At 36.2% G+C, this 13,240-nt stretch overlaps 1 protein-coding gene across 1 annotated transcript in view; it reads right to left on the bottom strand.

Annotated features, from left to right (window-relative positions):
• Positions 1-13,240, bottom strand: part of EYS (eyes shut homolog) — a gene marked incomplete at both ends in the record, with an annotated part of 784,773 nt that overhangs the window by 460,907 nt on the left and 310,626 nt on the right. Inside the window, 4 exons of the mRNA XM_084261159.1 lie at positions 1,119-1,264; positions 1,941-2,048; positions 2,680-2,776; positions 12,255-12,514. Of these exons, the coding sequence (XP_084117285.1) occupies positions 1,119-1,264; positions 1,941-2,048; positions 2,680-2,776; positions 12,255-12,514 (611 nt within the window). The remainder of the gene's footprint in view (positions 1-1,118; positions 1,265-1,940; positions 2,049-2,679; positions 2,777-12,254; positions 12,515-13,240) is intronic.

Genomic DNA, 13,240 nt, shown 5'->3' with positions numbered 1-13,240 from the left:
CAGGTGTCTTGTGTTTTATGAATGTAACTGGGCATTCTTACAGAGACATAAAGCTGAAGAGTATTTTTTAACATCTATTATAAAAATTATAAATCTGCAGCACCACTGCCTAATGTATCAAACCCTGTGATACCCAAGAAATACTACCCAAAACTCAGACTTTCTGAAGAAATATTGAGATGAGACGGGGAGCTTTTCAAGTTTTAGATAAGAATAATTTTTTTTTACTAATTCTTGCTGAAATGTCAAGAATAATTTTAACAGTGCACAAGCAGAATGTGATGTGGACTAAAGTTTGTAGTGAATGAAAGAAAGATATACAGGTATATAGATACTCCTCAAACTGTATTTGTTCTTTGCTCTGTGGAGAAATTGCATTCCTCTCAATTCAGTGAATGCAAATTGTGTCCTTTCTAATCTTACACATTACATGGTATTCATCACAGGCTGGAATGGGTAGGAAAGAAAATGTTATGCAGAAATTATACAACTGAGGCAGACATCTATGAACTTTTCTAAAATCAGATGTATTTTCACATTGCTTAAGCTGGATTTATCAAAACATGAAGTATGAATTACTTCTTCCATGGCATGGAGAGCATTAAAAAAAATTAACATAATTTTAGAGAAATTTTACTACGTCTCTATATATTAAATATTTTGCTGTTACTTCTCTAAAACACTTAAAAATTAATGCTAAAGGCAATAGTGTCAGTCCCAACAGGTCAGCAAAGCTGAAGTGTTATGGTTCTGAGCAAATTCAAATTACAAGGTAGCATTTTATTATGTTTGTAAAATTTACTCTGTATCTTTGGGAATACTTTTTATTTGGCTGAATTCAGAAAAAAATTACTTACTTTGCACTACACAATTTCTCTTTAATGTGTTTCAGCTGGGGTGACTAAAGAAATCACAAATCAAACCTTAATGTAAATAACATCTTGAGCTACTTAGCAAGAATTGGGTCAAAGTTCTATTTGATTTAATATTGATTTATCCTAAAATAAGGTGATGACCCTGCATAACCCTCCTTGAATTAGTTGAGGACATTGCTACAAAATTAAAAACATGTAAATCCTGTAGAATAGCCTTCTCCACTGTAGTAGAGTGGCCCATACCTGTGAATCCAGGGGGACAGGAACACTGATAGCTTCCAAGCCGGTTGATGCAGCTTCCTCCATGCAAGCAAGGCAAAGTCTCGCACTCATTTACATCCATCTCACACAAAGACCCATAATATCCAGGTGCACAACTACAGCTGAATCTTCAGGAAAGGTAAAATCAGGTAAGTCAACAGAAAACAACATGATCTATTCCACTATTTTGAAGATATATATATATATATATGTCCTGCTGTCAAGCCAGTGTCTCTAATCATCAACTGTAGTAAAATAATTAATGTACTTTTCTCATTTTCATGCTTCTGAAACAAGCAGAACTAGTTATTGTTTTTAAAAAATCAGTAGAAGAGTCATTTACAATATTTTTACTGTAAGTTTTATTTTCGTTTGATACAAGTCTCTGAATAACTTTAGTGTGTTGTGAAACAAACACAATATACACATTTTTTGCTTGCTTACACTTAACTTTTAGTAAACATTTACTATAGAAAAGGTCTTTGTTAGAAGATGAAGAGAGATGTAGCAATCTAATTGCAGATCAATTTTCCTCATACTTCACTCTTATTCCACTCTTATTCCAAATTTGATAAAAAAAAAGAAAAAAGGAGGAAAAGAGGAAGTTATGCTGAAGAGAGTTTCTCCTCTATTTTCCTCTCAGGTCATATAAGAAACAGCTATCTGGGGCAGTATCATTTGCCTACCTCATTTTAACACAGAATCCCTGTCATACGCTGAAGATCCCATCCAAACCTCAAAACAGCAAGCAGACTTTATAGATAAGAAAATCAGGGAACTGCTTTTCATTTAGCAATAACTAACCTGTTTATGAGATCCAGGCATGTCCCGTTGTTTTTGCAGGGTCTTGATAAGCATTCGTTAATTTCCACTTCACACAGTGTCCCAGAAAAGCCATGTTGGCAGGAGCATCTAGCCAAACAGATGTCACTGTAATACTTTTTTGTTTAATATAAAAAGATTCCAGAAAAATGTGGCAGCTTTTGATTGGTAAAAATTAGGTAAAGACGTTCTTTTCCTGATCGCTACAAAGTGCTGTACTTAAACAAGCTTCACAAGTACAGTGATCGCAGCCCAAGACTAAGATTTTTTTGCTATTAGCTGAAGGCCACGGGCTTTGTGCTGACCCTACTGTGCAAGGGCTCAGAACTTGCCTTGGCCTGAGCTCGTTTTCACTTGTTTTGACACCTGCCCTGGAGCCAACTGACCGCTGGCTCTCAAGTTTTAGCTTCAGCTCTAGAAATAACACCTATGGTGAGGGTGGGACATGCTGGGTAACAGTGTTACAGGCAACAGCCTTTTGTGACCACATGGATTGGGAAGCTGGTAAACAGTGCAAAAGAAGTCAGTCATGATAAGGAAACAGAAAAATAGCTCCAAGCAGGCCTGAGACTCAAGATGAGAAAACTCCTACCACAAACATCACAATTCTGGTCATGACATCACTGAAGGTCAATAAACACAGGCGAAATACCAAAAGAACGGTTCGATTATAAATATCTATGTATCATAGTGAGTGTGTCATTCAAAGAACTTTCCTCACCTGTAGCTGTTAACACCATCCACACAGAGACCTTCATTCTGGCATGGATTAGAGATGCACTCATCCCTGTTAACTTCACAGTACGCACCTTCAAATCCTGAAACACAGATTATATTAACTGTGTATGAGCGAATTCTACTATGAAATGTGAACATAAGGGTCATGGCAGTTTGGTTGTCTACGCTCAGGATCGACTCAGACAACAGAAGTGGCAAGCCTGAGAAACTTCAGCTGCCCTTGAAGCTATTTCAGAGCTGAAAGCACCAGCAGTGGAGACTACCCCTCCTCTTGGAAGATCATTTAAGCAGTCTCTTTGCCCTCAGTATCTGACCACCTTGTGTTGCAGCCACATGCACAGTTTAACATCTACCTGTTTATCTGGATGCTGATCTTGTTCTTCAGGCTAGCTCCCTAGCTTGACCCTAAACCTGCCCACTCCCCATAAACTTGGCTGGTGATCTGGCATACTATGCTGCTCCTGGACACCACTGTTGGCCTAGCCCTGCCTGCCTCATTCAGATACTGTCAGTCACCCTGCTCCCTCACTTAGGGGCAGCAAGCTAATGCAACCTTGAAAGAATTTTCTCCAATTTATTTTGTTCCTCAGCTTCAGCAAGAATATAAATAGTAATGCACCAGAGAGAACCAGCTGGCTAAATATACTGGGAAAATGTAACCCATTTTAAAGGGCTGAAATGGCTTTCTTCAGAAGTATGGGACAGTATCAGAACCTAAAAGCTAATTCAGTAATATATTTCAGAGCATAATGGAAGTTAGAGAAACCACATTTGTTCAAAAAAGGCAGTAGATTAAAAAAACATTTAATTGGTTTTAATATTTAAATGAAGAAAAAAATGCGATAAAGATCTTATCTGCACAGTACATTACCTCCGTAATATATTACAATTACCTGTGTAAACATCACAGAGTAAGTGCTAAAGTAAGATTAAGTGATGTAAGAATACCACTTTTGCTCTTAGACAGCATAATATATCTTACAACATTCACTTTTTTCTATTTAATAAAGCTGTGTTAAAATGACACACAGCAGATAATCTATAGCCACTTAGTTGAATTTTGCACAAACTGAATATATATGTTGCAACTGATGTAGCAATGAATCCACTGCAATGAATGAACTATTTGCAGTGTGGTGGCTGTAACACAATGACCCCAGATAGCAGACCAACTTAAGAGATCAAAAATTAAGGCAACTATAAAAAAAGTCACTGAAATTCAGTGTATATTATTATAAATATGAAAGATTTACTGTATTCTCTATTAAAACAGCAAGTAAAAATTGTTATCAGTACTTCTTTAGATACTGAAATTGGGATAGTAATGATATTTATTGCTACATCCTTTATTTGTGGTTTTCAAAGTGCTTCATGACAGTGGGGAAATCATGGAAGACCACAGAATACTATGGCTCAATTTTATCTAGAGAAAATCATTACTGGAAAAAGTGGCTTAGAGTTTTAAGGAAAGCTCTAGAGAAATCTCTGCTGGTATTCCAACATATGATCAGCAGCCCATATTGAAGGAGTTGGTATTTTCTTCTTACTGGGATCTTTTCTGTTCCAACACCTTTCCTGGCTAGACCTGACTGAGTCCTGAGTGTTTGGTGAAGGTTTCCCAGAACCAACTGCTACGGAGCTGGGAAACACATCCTGGAATGACTCTTAAGAGGCACAGTAAGAGTACAGGTAACCATAATGAAGAGGTTAGACTGTTTTTTTCAGAAGCACGTTTCAAAAAAAATCTGTATGTATTGCATAAAAGGGGACAATAATCCTCTGTCACCATGTACTGTTTTGAAGCAGCTGTCTCAACGTGTGAAACTTTGTTACATTTTTCACTCTTTAGTTTATTTTTTGAAAATAGGCCAGAAACATGAACAAAATAGTTTTCTTATCTGTAGCAAACGTAATATACATCTTAGTAACACCAACTGAGCTTTAACCTTTGTTTCCCTGAAGTCTGATTATGGAAAAAAGGTAAAAGGACTATAATGGGCTGTGGCTTTCAAGTTCAATGTTCAGTATTAGACCTGATTACATTGCTGCAGACAGCAGTTACTGCTAGACACACACAAGTAATCAGTTGTTCTTTTGACACATGCCATCCCAGTGCCACAGACAGATGAAAGTTAGTAACATGTTTCTCTAAGTCTGGTTTGATTAAGAAATTGGAGGACATAGCAAACCAATAGAACAATAGTTATGTTGGAAGGGACCTTTGAAGGTCATTTAGTCCAATGCCCTCGCAGTGAGCAGGAACACCTCTGACTAGAACAGACTGCCCAGAGCTTCATCAAGCCTGATTTTGAATCTGCCCAGAGATGGAGCCTCCACCACCTCTCTGGGGAACCTGCTGCAGTGTCTCAACACCCTCATAGTAAAGACCTTCTTCCTAATATCTAATCTAAACCTACCCTGCTCTCATTTAAAACCATTGCCCCTAGTCCTGTGTGAGAGACCAGGACCACAGGACCTGTGCCTTCTCATTTATTTGTAATGTTTGACATTTTTGAAATGAAGGGGTTTTTTATGGAGTAGAAGGCTATGTCAATGGGCAGGGGAAATGGGACCTCAATGAAAAGTAGTACACTGAATGTAAACTGTGTAGTATAATAACTAACTCAAAAGACATAGGCAGTTTTTAGATTGAAAAGGTAATCAGAAACAGGTGTGACACTAACAAAATAAAACTTAAAATACTAACAGAACTTACATGGAATAGCTTCTTCTTTTGTGTTACTATGAAGACTGAGCAAGCATCTTAAAAAGAAAAACACCAGAAAGACCCACAACCAAACCACAGTTGTCAGATTAAAATGCATAAAAAAGGAAAATGGAGGCCATTCCTTATTCTGCTGCTGCCTGTCATCTCCACTTGGTTATGGATGTTTTATGGTCTTTTTGAAGTAAATACTACTGAAGTGAATACATAAAGCACCATTAAGATACATTTTCATTGCACTAGTACACATTTTTCCAGCCCACAGCAAAATATAGCTACCTTGAAAAGACATAAAATAAGTAACCATACAGCAGGCATGCTACTTTGTATTATTCCTACAAATGAAGAAAAACAGTTTTCATCACAAAATTTTAGTGGCCATCTACTACATTATGAAATAAACAATCTATGTGTTCAATTTACTATTGAATATTGTCCTTTTTCAAGGGAAATAAATTAGGTCAGGCCTTTTCAATAGAAAAGTCTCAATTTTCTTAATGCCATACTGTTACAGAACTATCTGGATCCTTTTTGATCCACACTGAGAACTTTTGAACTCAAAGAGCAACTTTTTCTAAGGAACTGTTAAACCTTGTCAACATTTTTTGGAGAAGACTTCAGCAAAATCACCTGCTTTCAACTAAACTGGTTATTCAGAAACACTCAAATCTGCTTAAAAGGACCTGGAAAACATTAGCAGCGTTGTTTAACTTCCTTTCATTCCTAACTTCTGTATGCCTCTGCTGTAGTGCATTTATATTTATGAAGCTTGTACAAAGGGTGTTTCAATAAAAGCTTATGCTAATAAGTTAATTTTAATTCACTCCTGATATATATTCTCAGAGTAAATTAAGAAAATAAAGTGTAGCTCAGCGCACATCACTTGTACAAACAGGAAAGGTCAAACCTCAAAAGGTACACTACAGTATTAGGATTAAAATATTTGTAAAATGTTTGTTTTATGAACATACTTGGAGAGACACCAATCAAACTATTTTCAGATCCGAAAGAATACTTAAAATGTCCACATCTAAGAGGAACTGGTTTAAGAAAAGAATTACCTTGATAGTTTGTTTACATAGTGCTTGCTGAAGCTATGAGATACCTCAGTTCATGAGATATACTTCAAATAAAATTCATGAACTGTCAGAGTTCTTGTATTTTACATGGTATTCAAGTACAATTTAAAGGATAATGTAATATATTAGATTGTTCTGTATAAGCTAAAACTGCTGCCACACACAGATGTGATCGTTTGGGATCCTTAAACAAAAATTGATGTATGGCTGTTGTTTTTACAGTAGGAATGTTTCCAAATCATTTCATGTGTTGCAATAGGAAAGAAAAGACGACAGTGGCGGGAAGGAAACTAGCTTAAAATGTTTAATATGTCAGATGTACTACTGAAACAAACATATTTCAATTACAAAGAAATCTGCAGTATGTAAAAAATAATTTATTTAAAGCAACCAAAAAAACTTAAGCATTAGAGTTATAGTTTATACTGTGAATACCGTCAGTCAGTTTGAATTATAAACCAGTGGGTTTTAAGCCAACTGTTTTGTAAAGTGGTACATTACTTGAGAGCCTGAAAATATGCATGGTGATGTAACGTATTATTACTGTAGTAACACTTTAGTACTACATGTAAGGAAGTAACATGCACATTTAGATGCAGCTTCTTGCTGCCTTTGCTACAGCAAACTAGTCAAATTTAAGATCCAAACTTTAAATCAATAGCAGATGTAAATGATTTGATGTAGCTCTTTGACCATGTATGTTACAAGGTAGTTTTCCAGATGTCAAACATGACTGACATTTAAAATTCAGTTTTGGACTTTACTGCTTTTTATGTGGAAAACCTGAAGTTTTTCTGAACTCAGTTCAAACCATTCTGAACTTCTAAATGAAGAGATGCATCTAATCAATGGAGAAGCACAAATGTAACTTAGGAATAGAGAACTCCATTAGATACCTGCTCAAAATTTCCAATATTGAGTTCAAGAAAAAGGTAGTGGTTTGGGTTTTTTAACCCTGCTGGTCAATACGAATGCTAGACAGCTGGAATTGTAAAGTCTGGCAAACAAACCATTTTTGTGAAACATATTTTACAGCATATTTCTTGCCACATTAGGGTAACTGAAGATGAAAATAGAATCACACTGGTATTGCTGATTATACTGTTGGGTTTTTTTAAACCAGAGGGAGATTGTGCTTCATTTAAAACATTACTTATCTTAGAGAACATGTATAGGATTTTTTGAGGAAATAAAACTTATTGCAGGAAAGTTACAAGTTTTCAAAGTAACAGAAATTTCAAGACTTTCAGAAATTAACAGAGATGAAAAACAAATAAAAATCACAATTCTTTATGTTAGACAATTTACCTTTATTTCTGTACAGTTCAGGTGGCATGGAAGTGACTTTAATAATATATCTAAAAATACCTGTGTTCTACAGAGGAAAAAAATAAAAAGCAGCTGCTAAAGCAGCTAATCTAATCTCAAGGCCTTGTTTTCTCAAACACATCATTAGCACTGTTGGGTGTGACAAGCTCAAATTTACTTGCAAATTAAATGCCGGCAGAATGATGAAGTCATTTTAGTTTAGAGAAATTCCAGCATTTTGTGTAGTTTTGCTCTCAATGGATGAAGCATTAAATGCTGTTACTTAAGATGGGACCGATCCTATCACTCCTGTTTCCCTGAAATAAGGGAAACAGCCACTGGGTATCTTAATTCTGTCTATGGGACTTGTGTGATTTGTGACATGGTAGCTTATGTTGTGTAAAAGCTACCCACTGCTGTTAAGAGTTATGGTCATTTCCATCTCCTTATTCCACTGTGGAGAAGTATTATACAATCTACCTCTGCAAGTGATACAGAAGACTAATAGGATTCCTTCCCTGTGAGATGTCTACTGTTTGATTCGTCAGCACAGTATCATGGATTGTATTTGCCTCTGTACTGCGAGCCATTTATGAGCCAATGTTTGAAGCTGTGGAGATATCGTAATAGCCCTATGATCATTATTACAGGTATTTAGGTTATTCTGTATAACATAGGTAGGTATGTTACCTACTGAAATCAAAGGTGTATGAAAAGTTCAACATGGTAAAAAGACTACTTCCCTTCATGAATTAGGTGTGCACATGTCTGGAAAAAGAAACTGGCACTGAAGGGCTCCAATATCTGACAATGGCAATCTCTAATTCACATAACTTCAGTTCTCCAGCATCTGTTCTGCTTCATATTATACATTTTGTGCATTATGATAATTTTCAGTTAGTTTTATTTCAGACATGGACTGAAAAATCTTTAACCTAAATTGAGACTTCTAGCTGAATAATGCTATAGATCAAACAAAAATAATCATCAGCATGCTTGGCTAAAGGGTATTAAAAACAGGTGTCACAGGAAAGAATTATTGACAGTAGTCGGGTCACAAGGCTCAGAAAGTCCTGGAAAAAACTGTAATAAAAGAGCACTTCAGGAATTGCCTTGTAGCATCAAGAGAAGAACTACAAAATCTTTTAAAGATAGAGATTAATTTCCACCTATCGGAAGAAACAGGAATTCTAAACTGCTTCTGAATTCCACAACCTTGTCCTTTCCTTCCTGTCTTTGAGTCAAAAACAACTCATATGTGCCTCATACTTACTTTAGCTCCAAGGTATTTATCTGCTAATAATTCCTGCAATAGAATAAATCACTTTTAAAACCATATTTCAATAGAAAACACTATGTATTTTCTGGCCAAGTTTATGTTGGCCAAATATTTTTTTGTCTTGTTAATTCTCTGGAATATTTGTGTGTTTTTATTTCCTCAGGTCTCACATTTCACCATAACTGTTACCTTTAATCTTCCATTTCATCATTATTAGGCCTGCTATTCAACAGTCCAAGCCAGAGAACTGATCTTGTACACTGTAGGTTGCATGTCCTCTCATAGTTTTCCTTCATTTCTAACATACTTTTTCCAACATTTTTTTCTTTCTTGGAACACAGCTGTTCTGAGAAAGCTGCACCGCTTTTTAATCGAACTATCTTGTCTTTGCTTTGGGTTGACTTTTTGAAACTAACACTTCTGTGCTTGGCATCATCTACAAGGGCACGGTCCTTAATACTTATCCTTCACCTTATTCACCCTCTACTTGACTTATGTATGCAGCTGAATTGCTCTTAGGATTTTTGCATGTAGACTTTCTGAAGAATTTATGAACATTCCCCAGCTACAAATATTTCAAGATTATTTATATTCTATAGCTCTGGTCATGTTTCCTAACTTTCTCTTCTGTTACACTAAATTTTTGTTTATACAGATTAATTCCAAGAATGGAATTTTTTAAGAACTGGAAAACATGTTGATAAATTAAGCAATAAAAATATTCTACTGTTTGCCCTAAATTGTCCTTTCCTACATTTCATTTGCATTTAGCACATAGCATTTCAGGAGAAACTAACAGCAGCATTCAATGCTGGGTATATAGCCAATAGCTCAAAAAGCCATCTCCTCCGAATTGCCTTCACCCAATCCTTGTTTATCAATTACTGGCAAAGTGTGCAAGAAGAGGTGTTTTCTGTACACTTCTCAGGAAAGTCTGTGTACTGCAGTGATTCCTGAACTCTTGCAATAATGGCTGACCCTACAACATTCTTTTAACCATGAACATACCAGCATACAACTGGAGAGATCACCATTTTTTAAACTGTTTAACCTGCTTGTGTGGTCAATCTAAACTCGTTCCAAAATCTACATAGTTAAGAGCCCACTTTTGCATTACAAATGTTATAATCCATCTCTCTGTAGGAAGAAAACACCTATAGCTAGGGCTGACAATTCAAAAAGAAATTTTAAAAAAATCTTTAAATCAAAAAGACAACTGTAACTAACACACGTACAAGAACAAAGATGGGTAGTTTTGCTTACTACTACTAATCATGAATTCATTATTTCTCTACAAATTTCCTGTAATAATTCTGCCCTAGGCCAATGCCTAATTTACACTCCTATCAACCAGTATGGCATCTCAGTCCCAGCTCACTGTAGTCAGTGGATAATCTCTTTTTCTTCTAAAAAGTAACACAGTCCAAAGCATGACTTGTGGTCCTATTAGAATACCGTATCTCATACAGGTACCATGATATTCTTTAGAATTTGGTAAGCACACTTACATTTTGTGACTCTTGTTAAACCAGATTCATACCTCCTAATGACTGTTTACTACTGGCAAGTAGTAGCAGTGCCATTCAGTACTGAGTCAGGTCTTTTGATGTAACTGAACTATGTCAGTGCAATTGCCTTTTGTGATCACATCTGTACACATGACAAGATTTACTGGGAGTGAAAGGGAGACACACGGCAGACAAAAATAGGAGAATAAAAAAGATGGCAACTGTAGAAATAGATTTCTATGAACTGCTTTCAATTAAAATTTTCTATTTTACTATGTCTCCTTTTCTTTAAGGATCCTGAATGGCTACATTTTTTCCTAGCATGAATTATTAACTCATTTCATGAATTATGCCTTTTACCCCTTTTCAATACTGAGATATCCTCCAGTTTCCAAGATCTGATAACAATGCATACTGCTGGTTCACATAGCTCCCTTGCTAGCTCCCTGAAGATTCCTAGCAGCAAGCTTCAAAAATCCTTGAAGATTCCGCCAAAGCTCCCTAAGAGTCTTGGCTGCAAGTTTTTTGGATTCTTGAGAAACTCTGCACAAAAGTGTTTGTAAAGACAACTCTTCTGAGGAATGTTAAGACTTGAACTACATGTCTCTCTGCAGATAACTTCTGGAAGATTTCAAAATCAATACATAGTATCAAAGCTGATTTTATAAAGAAGTTTTTCTAAAAGGTGCTTCTGTAAGCAACTTGCAAACCTCCCCAAGTGCGGGTTTCATTGGGGTTTTTTTCAAACATAGCAACTTGTGTAACCCTTACCTTAATAGTAAAAAACCCCAACCTCTAAGTACTGCTGACTTCTACAAATTATCTCCAGCAGCCCAGTAAACATTGAGTAGTACTATAGTGGTGTACCACTGAAATGAATATATTCATTATCCTTGGCCCCCAGGACACCACTACTATTTGCAGGTATCAAAATAATGGTTTCTAAATTCAAAGTTCAGTAATTGTATTCCCCCTACCTCCATTTTCTCTGCACTTTTAATTAATCTATTCTCAATTCCTATGCAGAATTGTATAGTAATGCTCTGCACCATTAAAATTGTTGCTCCGTTCCACCTTAGCAGTTCTTGTACATTGAGGAAGATGAGATCACTTCTTTTAAGCCATGGCCCAGGAAAGCTGTCAGTGCCTGTTAATGCATACAGAGAGAAATCCTCTCTATTCATTAAGCAGGGGAAGATTAGTTCCCTGATATGCCAGGCCTTCCTGACAGCTCAGAAGGAAGAGGAACCATTTCCAACTTGTTCCAATTTTTGCATTTTTTTAAGAATTTACATATATTTTGTCTATTTCTGCCTGTTTTGTCAATTTAGCCTGTCAGCTCTGCTGGCCAGATGCACGTCTATCCCTACGTTGTTGTAACAATTGATTCAGAAATAGTAACTTTTGAGTGCTGGAATCTAAACAGTCATAGATTTAATAAGTACTATAATATAATAAATTAATAGTAGGCTGAAAAACAGCTATGTTACCAGTCTTTTAACATAACTGATAGAACTGCTTTAATTCATGGGGGGGAGGTTGTGCTTTGAAAGGCATATATTGTTACTTTCACCAAAGCTAGCACTAAATTCAACATACATTTGCAACTTTTCTGCAGCACAACACACAACAGAAAAGATTAACTATATCAGTTCTTACCTGTTTTGCAAACACACATTGGATTCCCATCAGCTTGTGCCAGGCAGGTTGAATTGTTTATGCATGGATTATAGGGCAGCTCACAGGGGCTGAAGCGCTGATGGCAGAAGTCACCAGTATAGAACGGAGGACAGATACACACAAACTGCCCCTGCTTAACAGACTCGTAACAGGTGGCTCCATTCAAGCACGGTTCAGAGTCGCACTCATTTATGTCTTCGCTGCAGTCTGGCCCTGTCCACCCTGCTGTACAGGAGCATCTGGGGCCAGGGTGGGGGAAAGTAAACATGGTGGAAGAATGAAAATTAACAATGTAACCCAATCAGTTTCAAATATTGAAAGAAAAAAAAAAATAAATCATTATAATAATCAAGACTCCTTCTGTGCACTACCTTTTCTCACCAACCAAATCACAGCCTGAGCTATGAATAATAGCTGGAGTCAGGTTCTCCCATAGTTTATTTGAGGAAAAGCAAAATGACTTAATCTAAACCACTTGTGAGAACCACTTGGTTTACTTAATGCTGACGGATCTGCAGATCTTCTTTAGGCTGAAAGCAATGCTACAAATTATCAAATGTGGAATGTAAGTTTCATCAACCTTTAGGATTAGAAAGACCTATTTTCATACCTGTGAAACTACTGAGTAGGTACATCAGTGTTTGGGATGAAATGCACAAGGTAGCATTCTCTACATTTATTTAAGAAGTAAGTTAGGAGGTCAAAAGGCACAATAAATGACGGAAGCAGCCTCTTTTCATGATGCTATTCCTCCCTTTTTTTTTTTTGTATGCTTTTGTGAGGAGTTGTTATTGACAGCACAGAAGAGAAAATTTGGACCAAAATCTGTATTACATCTGACTTTAAAGATTCTATCTTCATTAATTAGATAAACATGTGGGTTTTATATCTGACATGAATATGAAGCTAAGGTTCTAAAATTTCAGAAACAGTAATTTGCTAATAATTTCAAAGTTTGAAGGAAA

Source organism: Gallinula chloropus, assembly GCF_964237585.1.
Source record: "Gallinula chloropus genome assembly, chromosome: 3".
In the NCBI taxonomy this organism is placed as follows: Eukaryota; Metazoa; Chordata; class Aves; order Gruiformes; family Rallidae; genus Gallinula; species Gallinula chloropus.
This window is presented reverse-complemented; position numbering and strand designations above follow the sequence as displayed.